A 15,180-nucleotide genomic window follows, 5' to 3' on the forward strand; every position below is an offset into this window, starting at 1 on the left:
GGCTAAGAGCACTCAACATTTATTTTACATTTACACGCTTAAACTTTACGTTAGGGATTCTGGAAATGTCCCGCAATATTAAATTCAATTATTCTGTTTGGTAAAATATTTGTATTTCATTTGAATCTAAGTTTTTAAAATCTCTCTCCATACAAATTTATATTGTTAAGTCAATTTCTTTTGTAAAAGATAATTGCTGCAAACGTTTACAAAGTAACACAACATTATAAAATGGGAGAAAACATGCTCTAGCGAAGAGTGGGAATATATAACAAATTAAATATGCTCTACGCCTGTCTAATGTATTGTAAGTTTTTTACATGAACTGTTCTTGTCAGTGTTATTATATAAAAAGTTTTCACCTAGTTCACTTCATTGACGTAAGCTAAATTTAATTAAATTTTTTCTTTGATTGATTGATTTGATTGTACAACCCACAACTTTTCTTTGAAAGGCCCTACACACCTTTGGTACACACACACACACACACACACACACACACAGGCATTCACTTATCCTGCCTGATTGACTTCATGGGCTTGTAGTTGTACATAATGTGTGTGACTGTCTGACATCACAGCACCTGTTAGTTTGGTTCCCCCCTTATTACATCTTTACTATTCTTCATAGTGTTCACTGACATCACGTAATTGCCACAATTTCAGCTGCGTCTAATCAGCCCGAACAACAGAAAACACTTGTGTATAGCCTAAAATATAGCGTTTTTGAACAACTCACGGTAGCAGTCGCTTGTTCCGCTCACCGCCGTCCTGCCAGTGGGGAAGCATCGATCCCCGATAGCCTACTGTCTTCTGGCAACAACTATCCACGTGAGATTTTGATTTTAGTATTGTTTCTTATATGAGGCTCCTTTTTCAACTTCAAGGTCAATATTGTTTTTCGCTAACGACAAAACAACAAATTATCTGTGTATTTATATGGAACTAAACTTTCGGAGCTTTCCACCTCCATGTTATGTCGCACTTGGGGATCGACACATCTCGACTGGCAGGACGGCGGCGAGCGGAGCAAGCAACTGCTACCGTGAGTTGTTTCAAAAACCTTCTTTTTAGTAAACTCTGTGTACACAAACAATGTTCTCAATGCTCGTGTTCATGTGTAGAGACCCTGGTGGTACTACGAGCAAAGTTTCATGTTGTGTCGGGTCTTCTTAGTGTTTTAAAAATAGCGATTTTGATGCTACAGTAACGTTGCCCCTAGCACGCCATTGAAAATGATTTTGACCAAAAAACGAAAATACGGTAAATCTTAAAAGTGGCTTTTTCGTCGTAATTATGCTTTTACACAAAGGTTTGACTCGGGTACATTCACAAAAAAGCGTAGGTTGCATTATGGCGAGAGTTACACTTTAAGCCACTTCATGTAGAATTTTATGTGATTTAAGTTTTTTCTTCTTTTGTTCTTGTTGTTGCTTCTTTGATAGAAATGAGATGAAACAATCCCAGAAAAAATGAGTTGAAGTATATGAGCTGCTTTCAGCCCATACAGCTGCTTAATGGACAGAGATGCAAATGTATTATTATTAAATTATTTTTCCAACCATAAATTCCTGGTTCAAAGTTTCCTTAAATGATCGTATCCTAGACTATATCACATTTTCAATAAAAATCAACTTCTAAAAACATGTTAGAACAGAACTGTTTATAAATCACCTCACCACATACTAAGGTGGCTTTGTAAAATATTCTTGACCGATTTTTGCATATTCTGAAAATCAATGTATTTTGGGTTAAGAGTTTCAGAAAAATTAGGTTATTATGTAGATCACAGTTTCGCCTGAACTCCAGATGCTGTAGATCCCAGACAGATAATCCAACTCTACCTAAACTTGCATTTAATTGACTGTATTAACATCTCAGACTGGCCCGTATAAAACCATGGTTGCGTCATACATGGCAGAAACCTAAGCTGACCAATATGACCAATAATGGTCAGATTTATCTTTGAAGAAAACAGATGCTGCTTCATATGAGTCATGCAAATAACATGCAGAGCTTACAGCCGCTAATTCAAGCAGATGCCCTGCCTGGCACACTTTTTCCCGCCTTTTACTAATTCATCGTATTGTTATCTAATCGGCTCAGCCATAATTAAAATGATATCCACATCCTCTCTTTTGAACCATATTATCTTCAAACATTCAAATCTCCAACTGTTTTAATCCAGAAGAAAACAATTAATTTCCACGGAGCAGCATTTACATTATAAATAAACCTCCCCTATGTTCTCTGGTATGCTGTATGATAATCGGCTAACATACAGCAGCGCCTATGCACTGACTGAACTGTGTAGAAAACCAACATGGCCTTCCACAGAGGCAAAGAGGAAGATCCTGTCTGATGTAGCTGGAGCCGGTTGCCCTCTGAGGTCAGCGCAGTGGTCATTCATTGTTCTGTTGTCGAGTGTGATGCCGCACGGACGCGTCAGTGGGGGATTAGCGAGCAGCGGCACATGTCAGGGAGTGAGAGTGTGGACCAGAGCGTGCTGGAAAGACCGGGCGTCATCGTCATGGGGCTCAGAGCGGCTGACACACAGCCCAGCACGCTTCATCGCAGCACACTCACAGAGGAGAGGGCAGATTGTGTCTATTAAGATGTCTGGTGATTCATCACACACCCCACTGTTCATCCACACGTGATACTCACCTGCAGACTACTGATGACTACTGACGTGTATGACAACAGTGTGAAAGATACCCCTGTACCCAGTCAGCACATATTTGACATCAATAACTTATGGAGTATATTTGTATTTGGACTGTGACGTTGGTTAGTTAGGCATTGTTTTGTCCAAATGCACAGGGATTCCCTTCAGGGCTACTGTCTACATAGGAGGCGTTTCAGCTGCGTGTTTGAGCTGCGTCCACCTCTCGTGCATGTGACAGAACCGATCTGTTTTAATTTTAATCAATACAAGGTTATTACAAGGTACAAGGTAAATTTATTTAAACAAGGGTTTAAAAAACAAAATGATGTCCTTGAGTCTATTTTATGGAGTGTTGAGTGTTGTTGAGGATGAGTTCAGGAGTCTCCCTGGGGAGTGAAGCTGCTCTGTAGTCTGGTGGTACAGCAGCAGATGCTTCAATATATATGAATATGTGGGATTTAGGAAGCAGTGAGGAAAAGTTGTTGTAGGCGTTCCCCACAATTCTAACGTTGGAAAGTTGAGCAAGGTTTCAGTCTTTCTCTCACATGCTGCTTTTTCTCTTCTCTCTATTCTCTATTAAAGAAAAAAATGCCCCATGAATGTCATCGGTTTTAAAGTTTACCTCGTTGTTTCAACCTTTACTTAAGATTCTCTGAGAAATCATTGAGGGTGACCCTCATTTACAATGAAGCTGAGCTTACACTGTGTAAAAATACAATCAGCAAACCACATCAGTTGGAAACACAGTCATACAGATCAAAATGTATTAAAGCAGCTGCAGGCAGGTCATGTTTGGTTACTAAGAACATTACTAAAGTTTGTTGAAGACAATCTGAGCACACTCTTCACAACTTCTACAAAAAAGTCCATCTATTTTTAGTAATACTTCAAGATTAGCTGCATGTCAGCATGTTTTTCCCAACTTCTTCATCTTGCAGGATGCTTTTAATAGTGTTTCAAAGACAAAGACACAAACAGTTGTTTTTTCCATGTTGGATTTGTGCAGCCGGCTTCCTCGGCAGGTTTGCAGCCAGTCAGGCCGCTGCCATGTAATCAGGACAGGAACTCGAGCTGTCCCTCACCAGGTCGCTGTGGCCCCACTCATTATCTTATCTCCCATTGTAACCCGCTGTAATTCACCCTCTCATGATTGATGATGTCGCTGTCTGATTACACCAAGACAAAACCCCCCTAAGATCACCTTTCGTTCCCGTGGCCAACTCCACGAGCTCCACGAGGTCCGCTGGAGAGGACGACGGGGGGGTTGTGTGGCCGTGTTGAGCTGCTGTCACATGCATGTCAGGTTTGTATTATTGCAGAGCAGGAATCAGCACAAATGAACAGTAATGTTTCTTTATGTTTCTTAATGAAAGTCCCACTTTCTTGGGGAAGAGTAATTAAATTCTGGTCCTGTTGACTTGATTGATTTGGATGGTAATTTTCGAGATGCACCGAACAGGACACTGAGCGAAGTGTCTCTGATAAGGAGCGTCGTGTGGTGCAGCACAAAAAGAAGCCCGGGTATAAAACATTTAGGCCGGAGGCTCCTCTGCTTCAGATCATGTCCCTGGCCTGCCTTGGACAAATCAGATAGGTAACCTGTGCTCTTTTTAAGTGAGACAGTGAGCCTCATCTCTCCATGCGGCAGGTGGAGACAGATGCCTCATTATCCATGCCACAGGGGACAAAACAAGCCCAGGACCCGCTGGCCCCCCCGCTGGCGTTTAGTTTCCAATGCACCAACACAGGGCAACCTTGGACCGTCGCCGGGACGCGCTCATCTCTGACCTCAGTGAGCGCAGGTCGCTCGCAGAGTCACATTAAACTTTCAGAGAACCCAAAGGTCCCCGTCAGGAGTGTTAACAGCAGTATTGTCCCGGCTCCCCCTGACTCAAAGGGCCAAGTGTAACAAGGCACCCCCTCCAGTGGTCAGGGCCGCCCCCCTGGGACCACAGATACGGTGACAGCCTTCAGATCCATCTGCAGCTCCTTTGAGTGAGTCAGATACAGAGACAGAGATAGAAGATTCAACAGCAAGTGTTTGTTTTTTTTTAACAAGCTGAGTGTAAAAAGTCAGGGGAGCTGCAGCAGACGACTGTACATCGAATGTGTTTTTGAAGACTCAGACTACAGCGGGAAGTGTGGGATCAGGCTCAGATGATGGGATTGCCACTGAGACGACTGATCACATTAAAGGTGCAGTCGAGCTAAACAGACTGTGTGCCAGCTAAGAGTCATAAAATATATCCTTCCAACATGGTTGCTTTGAATTTTTAGATTCAGGAATAAAATCAGTTTGACATTTGTGGGCCTTACAGTAAAGAAAAACAACAAAAAGAAACATCTTGACTTTTCCCTGAACGTCTGCCCTTACCTTAGAGTTTTTAACTCTTCAAATTCATGCAAAGAAACATGTAAAATTATTTATTATAGCATGATTCTTTTATCTGTTTGTGAGGACGTTTTCGCCAAGGTTTCTTGGTTCATATAGTTATATTTACAACATCTAGAAGTGTCATTAGACAAAATTATATTCCACAAAAAATGTCTGCCCTGATATCGCATAGAAAGTAAAATATTGATTGTAAAATGTTCAAGAATTATTTAAATTTAGACAACAACAAAAAAACACATCTACCAGTAATGGCCAAATATTTTGCTTTAAAATCTCATGACTCATAAAGAAAACACTCCTCACTTTAATTTTCAACCTAAACTGAACAAACTTGTGCCCTTTCTGAAAAATGCATTTTTTTTTTTTTCATTGCAATGAATAATCTGAATGTTGGTTTCCTCTGTTTGTGTGCTTTCATCAGACATTCGGCCCAAAAAACTGGCAAACAAATCACACCAGCGACATGTGTTGAAGGTGCAGCCTGGTCCATAATAACCCTGTGGCACAAAGGACCCCCTACTGTTAAAATAAGATAATATGTATCTGGGATTGTTGCACATAATATTTCCAAAACAGATCATTTTGTAGAAACAATGAAAACACCTGCTGCAGATTTTGTGACATCACTTCAACATGCTGCAGTTTGGCAGAAAAGTGAAAATAAATATGACAGAAAACAACAGAGATTGTGATTAACACCACAGGATTTATTTATCCTCGAAAAAATACGTCATTTGTTTTTCTGCACTAATGATTTCATATTTGTTAATACTGGGTTGTTGACTGTGTGCGCCGAGCCGTAGTATTCAGATCCTTTAATTAAGTAAGCACCGACTCCTGCATTCAAAATGATACTTTAGTTCTCATTCTGCAGAAGAATAGTCCCTGTAACTGATATGTTATTATAAATTACATAATAAATTGTTATGCATCAATGCTTGTTATTGCTGGTGCAACTAATTTATTTACTTTAGGTACAGTTTGGTAGTTTAGTCCAGTGGCTCGCAACCGAGGGGTTGGATGATTCTTTGGGTCAATCTAAAGAGTCACAAGATAAATCTGAGGGGACATGAGATGATTGATGGGAGATGGAAGAAGAAGTTCTCATTCAAGAAATAGTCCCATTTCGTATTTATAAGCTGTCACGGCTGGTAATGTTTTCACCTGTGTGGACAGATTTTTGTCAGCCCAACTGCAAAACAACTTTGCAAGATACAACCATGAAACCTTAAGGGTGTGTGGGTCAGATTAAAAATTAAGACCAAATTCAAAGATTGGTGTTTGTCGATGACATGTTGACAGCCAATGCAGCTGGTGCGATGCCATCGCAAGATGGTCTCGAGTTCTCTTTTCTTTTTTGAAATATCAAAAAATTTACAGCATGGAGCTCAAACAGTTATTGAAATGTAGCCATCTGAAAAGTTTAGAGGGGAACTGCTGACAACTTATAGTCATCTTAACACAACTAGACATTGCTTTTCATCGTAAAGGGTAACATGCCAACAATTTAGGGACCACTGGTTTAAATTGAACAGTATATTGTATTTCATAAGCTCACCACATGTTTATTATGTAAAATGTTGATGTAAAAAGGGACAGGGGCCAACTCACGTTGTGAAATCTTAGTTAAATGCAATGGACTATACGTATATAGTGGCAGATAGTAGAAATGCTACATAAAATGTCATACCTGAGTATCTGAGTATGATTTCTATCTGCAGAATGTACCGCGTAAAAGCTAAATCCTCACCAGCTTTGACCCAATCCTTCTTATTCACTTCATCCTGTTTCAAAAAACCCTGCTGGTTGTGAGTAGCAATAGAAAACATTATAAAAAACTCTATTTAACGGAGCTACTCAAGCCTTATTCTATTTAACAGCTGAATAAAGTTGCAAGACTTCGTTTTTTTAAGAACTACACTGTCATCACAGCACTGGAGTGGCTGAGATGTCCTGACAGTACTGATTATATTTACATATTGTATGACTGTTTCACTCACAGATATTTTGTGTTTCACCAAAGATTTAAACCCTCTGAAAAAACATTTAGACCATCATAGGACACTAAAAAACACACAATGAATTAATGAATTAAAAAATAGAGTAATTTTCAAATGTTTAATGAAAAACAATGAACAAACATTTTAAAAAAATAAACTTTCATTAAATTATTAATTGTTCTGATAAAACTATTTTCAATTTTAAGTGATGTTGATTGGTCCCATATTCAATCATAAAATGTAATCAGCAAACCAATGTTAAAGAGAAACTCTAACATGAATGTGAGTATCATCAGGTAAAATAGAGGATTTGCTTCCATCTAGTGGTTTCGCTCTGAACCTCCAATTCAGATCAAACAACAGAACATACAGATCTGAATCAGTGATGAACCAGAGGGACCTGACCATATCTCGTCATGTAGACGACTGCAACAGAGAACTTTAAATATGTGCAATCGTAGGAATAATTATTCTAAAAAATAAACATTGGTTTCCATCTCTCGTCAGCTGGAGATGAGCAGATTCTTTTTAAAGACTGAGAGATTTCATTTTGTTTGCTCGGTCGTCTTCTCATGGCCACGCTGTAGCAGGTAAACAAACACTGCCATATTTACAACACATTGGATTGTGCCTATAGAGGATATCCCGTAGTTCACATACAGGAAGCCGCCTGCGGTCGGTCCGACTGTGCGAAGCAGAGATTGGACAGATGCACACAGTCCCAGCATTGTGCCTGCATACAAGAGGAAAGCAGGTTCAACAAACAATTGGATTTAAAAACCTGCATTTTTGAAATTCTACTTTAAATTTTAATTTTGCTCTTTGTTCATTCTCACTATCTGAGATGAGGTTGTACTTCTCTCCCTCCTTTAATCTACAGCTGCACTATGTAACTTTGTTTGGTAAAGATTTGGGTTCCTATATTCTTGAACTGTTGGACATTAGATGGGCAGTGTGCTCTTTTTGTTCTTACGCCACCATAACTCAAAATACAAGCCTGTTTTCTCTCATTTTTACAAATACAAATGTAAATGTATGACTTTGCCACAGAGAGGTGGCAATAGGGACAGAATCCTTCTCCAATGGGAAGTGTACTGGATACACTTCCTTGATACCCTAGCTGCAAATGGGATGAATGAGGGGATTTCATTTCCCTCTTTTTTATGACATGAATATAAACAGTTTATTGTTTTGTTTTGTTTTGTTTTTTTACAAGAGATGCTATGCTTGAAAAGGATGTGGCTCCCCCTACTGGGATATACCTGTTGTGCTGATTGTGGTTATCTATAATTACCTCACCTGCGTAAACTGATTGTGAAATTGCCTGAATACACGCTGAGACGTCTGTGTGGCAATATTAAATATTGTAATGGGAGCGCTGTCCTCATTTGTCTTTGTTGGTTGTTTAGTACATTAAGGATTCAGCAGCTAACCTTCAAGTCTAAACATGAGTTGAGTGCTTTGTGACTTCGTTTTATGAACATGTGGCTTTAAAGAACACTAACACTAATGTCCGCTGTGACTCTCTTTATAGGCCCACAAAAAGTTGCTCAGCGTACCTTTAATGAAGCTGTAATAAGATACAACTGTTGCAAATGTTTTTGTTGATTTTCTAGTTGTATGTTGTGCGAGCAGAAAGGCAGGAGGACTTCACCTGTGTCAGACGACGGTACGCTCTTGGTGAGCATGCTGTCTGTGATGACGTTGAACACACTGAGAGAAAACATCATTGGCATGACGGTGAGGCAGAACTGGAACACATTCTGCATGTAGGCCTGCAGAGAAAAAGAAACACCAAAATAAATACATTTTGAGGCAATTACAGTGATTGACTCAGTAAGATTTTATAATAAGCAAACAAATGGCACATTGATTAAATAAGTGAGGGATAAAGCCTGACAAGGTGTCCATTATCAGGAATTAATGGACGACGTGGAGGCCTGGACCGTCCGACTTGCAGCACAATCCATTAATTCCTGATTACAGACACCTTGAAGGGGATTATGTCTGAGTGAATACTTGATTCTGATTGGCTAAAGGGTGTCAATTACCTGACTTAATAGTAATTTCACTGTTAACAAACAATTAAATTGTTTATAAACCATTTATCAAGCAATTGTAAATGTTTATTAACATCAGTTTCAACTTTATAAAGGCCATCCAAATAATGTAAATTATGTAAATGAGGGAAATTTGCCAACCAATGAGTCACGTTTAGTTTCATTGCAAGTAGAAAACTTCCAACCCCCAGTATCAGGGATTTTCAGTGCTTTCAGATCAGTCAAAGAAATATGGGAGGAAAAGAAATGAAATAAAGGAAACAGAATGAAATACAAAATAAAGGAAAAAGGTAGGAAATAATAATTAAGAGAACAAACAGACAAAGGAAAGACGGATACATTATAAGAAAGTTTCATATATCAGGATGAAGCATAGCCGTTTTGTGAGATCTGGGACAGTACTTCAATGCTCCCCAGTGCTGGTGTGTGTGTCTTTATGTGTGTGTGTGTTTGTGTACCTGAGCCAGTCCCACCAAAGAAGAAACTGCGATGGACAGAAGCAGCAAGGAGTGGTCCGAGTATCTCGGTGTGAGCCGACCGATCACCCCTCCCTGAATAACCTGAACAAACATCCAGGTTTTATCGACCTCGTCGCAAATTCTGACACTAAAATCATGACCCAATTGTCTTGTATTTCAATCTGCACTTACCATTTGTCCTATGCCAAAATAAGCCATCAGATAGCCGTTCTCCTCAGGTGTCAGCTTGAAGAACTCCAAAGCAATGATAGAGAACATCACTTGGAAAATACCTTTAGAAAGAGAGGAACAATCCTTTGGTTTGATTTACAGAGTTTTAGTGCTTCTATAAAATGTCCAAACTTGTTTAAATGTAACTGAACCCAACTGAAAAGACCGTTATTATGTTTATTTATTTTTTTTACATTTTAAAGTCAGATCTTTACAAATGTCCTTCAAATATATAGTATTAAATGATCCAAGTTCAGACGAGAAAAGTGAGAGGTCACCACAAACATCACACATTAGGCCTTTATATAGCAACACTGATGGTGTAAAGTATAGCAAATACAGTCTGAAAACAGTTTCTTTCACCAAACCTCTTCTCACATGAACTCTCACCTGATGGCAAACCTGCAACTATCTTCACCATAAAAGTCCGTGCCACGCCTGGAAACTTCATCAGTCTTGTGATCTCCCCCACATTGAATATGGATTTTCTTTTGTTCTCACCTGAAGCGAATTCAGAGAAAAAAAAATAGCACTGATGCACAATTGCACAATACCTGACAGATTGGTCCGTGAACATTTTTTTTAACCTTTATTTATTATCTATTATTATTATTTCTTTATTTTTTCAGAGGAGGTTCACTGAGAGCTTGTTTTTCCCTCAGTGATCAACAGTCTTGGTAGTTGCCATTTTGTGGAAAAAACTAAAAAATGCCTGAGTTGCACAGTATGCGTCCAGCTTCACTACAGTATCCAGTGCTCAACTGCAAAAGAAGGACCAGGGTGCACATCGGTTCAGCTTTTGCTTGATGGAGTAAGCTAAGAGTATCTAGAGTTTCAAGAGCTGCAAAGCCACATCCAAGTGACCATCTTTCTTCTTGACCATCAAGCTTAGGCTTAGGTTTGGTGGCCGGCTAACATTAGCCAGCAATGTTAAGGCAGGCTGAATAAGAGTGGCAAGTTTGAGGAGATATTTCAGGCAGCCCTGGAAGTCGGGCCGGGCCGTATATCGACATTTTCGATATATTTTCAAACATGATACAGTTTAGATCGATACAGTGTTACATAATAACACATTTCTTCTGTAAAGCCAGTTTGTGTCTCTCCGCTCTCACACTCTCTGCACACCCCCGCCTTACTCATTCACAAGTTCTCCTGCAACACAGTGCTGCAACACTATCTTACTGTTTAATTTTAGTCTGCTCATTATTCTACAGTGGTCAACCAATCAGAGGCTGTGTTCATGCATTTTTTTCTGTCTGTTTTCATCTCAAATGTGGCTTTGACTTAGAACTTAACGTCTAGGCGATATATACAGTATATAGAGTAATATATATTGTGTACCACCATTCAGCCTGAAAATACAGAGATATTATTTTTGGTCCATATCACAAGTCACATTAATTTTTCCCCTAGACAATGATGTCAGTCATGTGACATCATTGTTATTTCAATATTAAATAACTATTTTAAATAAAAATGTCCATTTGCCATGTGCCATAAGCCTAATCAGCATTTTATACAGATTCCTAAACAGCTGAGAACATTACTGTGTACATGTAGAAGATAGAAGCATGTCTTACTGTCTGCGCTGGTTGTTGTTGGAGCCTTGACTTTGGTATTTTTTGGGATAAACTTTAAAACCAACAGTAAACTGAAGGCGCTCCCAGCAGCACCAACACATGCAGTGAATGTCTCCCTGGGAAATACAAAGAGGAAGCAGTGTTAGGAGGACAAACATGCTTGGACATTTTAGGTCAACTAAAGATCTTCTAAATAATTGTTACAACTCTACACACATTAAATACCACTTCAAAATTCTCTAACAGAAGGTATCTCTAATAATTACTGTAATATTCTGATACTGAAATTTTCATGTGTTTGTGTGTGTTCAAAAGCAGAATATGCTCAACCAGTCATCTCACATCATCTATAGGACCTCCTGATGTAACCACATCACTCGGCCTAGACTCACACACACAGTGACACTCACCCATAGCGTGTGTTAAGATGGCCGCCCAATGTTGAGCCAGCTATCATACCGACGCCAAAACACAGACCTAGTTTAGATAAGGCATCTGCCCGTTTTTCAGGTTCTGACAGGTCTGTAACAACCATCTGACATGCTGCAGAGAGGAGAGGGAAGAAAAGATCAAAGTGAAACTGCAACTAATTTCATTCATTCATTTCAAGAGTTGAGGTCAAACAGTAGTGCAGTGCACAGGGGTGAAACTTTTATCCTAAATATTTTGCATACAATTCTACTCATTTGTGTGTGTATTTCACAACAATATGATACAATACTGTATCCTATTGCATCGTATCATATTGCAGTATTAGGCTGATTTCAGACCAAATCCGGCCGTGATCAGAGGCAGAGCAGAATGGATTAGTAGCTGGGCATGTTATTTAGTATGGCTAAATGCTACAGAGGGACCACAACGGACATTTCTCTGTGTAGCATGATGTTATTCTTGTGATCACTCGGTTTGGTCTTGTGCCCCAGTTTGAAACACACAGTAATGATCTACCTCTGTTATGTTTAATCCGTCGATGAGGACAAACAATCACTAGTAGGACCAGCATGCTAGTAGCGTAACAAAATAGCAGCTTCGCCTTTCGGCAACCTGATCAACGGGAGTTCCCAACATGTCACACTCACGGACCATGGAGAGACACTCCCACACCGCCGCACAAACCTGTTTCACCATACCACCTGAATTGGTCTGAATGTACCCTTACAGACACACTGTTAGAGAGAAAAATAAAATAAGGTTTCGGGAATGAATCTGAAATACTGCAAGAAAAGTGTAATGTTTCAAGAAAAAAAGACATATTCAAAATAAAAATTTTATATTTTTTTCTCATATAATTAATCATTAATCTAATTTTTTGTGTTAGAAATGGAGCTTATACTAAAGTAATGTATATTAATTAATTGATATATATATATATTAAATATATATATATATATACATATACAAAAATAAATAAATAAACTTTTTTTCTTCTTGTATAAATATGACTTTAATCCAAAAATCTCAGATGTTTTTTTTCCTAGTAATGTCCCTAATACTCAGACTCGGTTTAGCCACAAACTCTGCAAAGTAAGAAAGAATGAAGGAAGGTTTGAAGTTTAAAATGTTCACTTGAGTGAGGAGGATTACAGTGAGTGCTGCTTACCAGGTAGGACGTGCATGAAGACTGTGGGAAGTTTGTGGATGAACAGCATGGCAGGATGGTCTGCTATGGCCAGCAGCAGAAAGAAAACAACGGTTGCAGAACAAGCCAGAGACAAGGCTGCTCTTGCTCCGAAAAGATCTCCAAATCTGACGACAAAACCCAAAAAAACATTTGTTTTCTGCCAGACAAATACAGTGTAGATCACTAATATTTGCTCGACAGTGACTCTGTGATACATCAAATAAACCTGCATGCACCTCTGTGTAAGTGTCTGTAATTATACTGTCCTTACCTTCCAAACATAGGACCCCCGAACAGCATGATTACACCTACCGTGGTTTGCAAATAACCAAACCACAAGGTGTCAAAGCCAAGTTTCTTTGCCAAATACTACAGAGAGACATAATGAGAATACATATTTAAATTCATATAATCACAAATATTGCATTATGATGACATGGTCAGAGCAGAGCAGCGCTACGTCAGTTTGAGAGTGTGAAAACTCTGCAGGTAAGAAAACACCCTCTACCAAACAAACTGTGACTTTATTTGGATGACTCCTGTTTTTACATATATCATGTAGAGTATATTATGCCACAGTCATATCATGCCACGTCAGATGAACAAGAACGGGACAGCCTTCAGGAATCACTTTTTGATTGCTCAGTATCAGACAAAACTGTACTATTGTAATTCTGCTGCCTTTTCCTTTATACCTTTAGGAAAAATAACTACAGTAGCTGCCACATGACGTAAACAGGCATCAGTCTTCAAGTGTTCAACAGTTTGTCTTTGATGAATGTGACTGTTGGAAACATATTTGAGGAAGGCGGTGGCTGTGGTGATGGAAGGAGTGGAAGGTTTACAAGGAGTTGTACAAATCAAACAATCAGTTTCAAAAAATAAAACAAAATTCAGCAGATTAATCCATGATGAAAATAATCATTAGTTACAGTCCTAATCAAAATAGTTAAATGGGATCTGCAGATCCTGCATTTACTGTGACTTTAGTGGCACCATGTAGTTTTGGAGAAGAAATTCAAACCCTTAATGAGGTAATAATACAAACTCATCAATATTTATTTTTTTCATAACTAGATAAACAAGCTGTTCTCAGAGGAAAATAAGGTCCCCAGAACACTGTTTGAAGCTAGTAAGGTGGCAGGGTCCGCCAAATGTAAGCAAAGCAAAACAGTATGAAACTGTGTTGTCCTTTAAGGTCAGTTGTTTATTCAGTCATGAAAACAAAGAGAGTTTGTTTATTTAGTGTGTTTAGACATAAAGAAATCAATCAATAGAGATCTTTCTCCTCTGATTGAAATGTCTTACATAGTGCACCTTTAATACTTTAGAACAGTTTCCTGATTATACTTACATACTTGTACTTAACATTTTCAATGCAGTACGTTTACTAGCTATAGAGTATTTTTACTGAAGTAAGGGATCCTATAAACTTCCTCTACCCAAGTATATGGTTATATAACATAAAAAACATAACTTTTGAAAATGTAAATCTGAGTTCATTTTGCTGATATTAAGTATGTCATTTATTGAGGGACATCTGTGGATGCAGGTCTTTTACTTGTAATAGAGTAGTTTTTCACTGCTGGTATACTGAAGGATGTGGGTTGATGCTGTACATGAATGGAGCCTACTACTCTCAGCCTGTCATGTACTACAGGTGATCACTTCTATAGCCATAATAAATGCTATAGGCCATCTGTCATCTCTGATAACAATGAAGTCAGTTTTAATGTCGCATTGTGTAATAATGTTGTATTTTCACTGTACATTCGCCTCTGTAATGGGCGCTTCCCTGAGCGTTTCCACATTCACGGCGGGCACGGAAATCTCAGCTTTGCTCTGACATAACCGGAATACTTACAGGGGTGACAGAAAACTGTAGAAACATCCATGTGATGTCCAAAGCAGCGATGAGGTAAACGACGTAAATGACTGTCGTCCTCCTTCTTTGTTCAGCAGCGTCGGTCTGTGAGGGGGACACCGGCGCTCTGGAGGTTTCCTCGGTGGTTTCTCCTCTTCGGCTCATCCTGCTTCTTGTAGAAAACACACCTTTACAGTCACTTGATGGTACCTCGGGGAATCGACAGCAAGTGGGAATCAAGACAGCGAAGAAATCGGTGTGTCGGCTGTCCGGGAGAATAACCTCTGACCCGGTGAACCCTCAC

The 15,180-nt window shown here is 39.1% G+C and overlaps 1 protein-coding gene across 1 annotated transcript; it reads right to left on the reverse strand.

Annotated features, from left to right (window-relative positions):
* Window positions 1-7,166: 7,166 nt before the first annotated feature.
* Window positions 7,167-15,041, reverse strand: slc67a1 (solute carrier family 67 member 1; the record flags this gene model as incomplete). Its single annotated transcript, XM_084355388.1, has 10 exons — window positions 7,167-7,795; window positions 8,717-8,837; window positions 9,581-9,682; window positions 9,773-9,873; window positions 10,202-10,312; window positions 11,392-11,507; window positions 11,802-11,934; window positions 12,992-13,137; window positions 13,284-13,381; window positions 14,877-15,041. 10 exons carry the CDS (start codon window positions 15,039-15,041, stop codon window positions 7,608-7,610), a joined length of 1,281 nt encoding a protein of 426 aa, XP_084211514.1. The 3' UTR covers window positions 7,167-7,607.
* Window positions 15,042-15,180: the final 139 nt, after the last annotated feature.

Source organism: Pagrus pagrus, assembly GCF_965226575.1.
Source record: "Pagrus pagrus genome assembly, chromosome: 1".
Taxonomy (NCBI): domain Eukaryota; kingdom Metazoa; phylum Chordata; class Actinopteri; order Spariformes; family Sparidae; genus Pagrus; species Pagrus pagrus.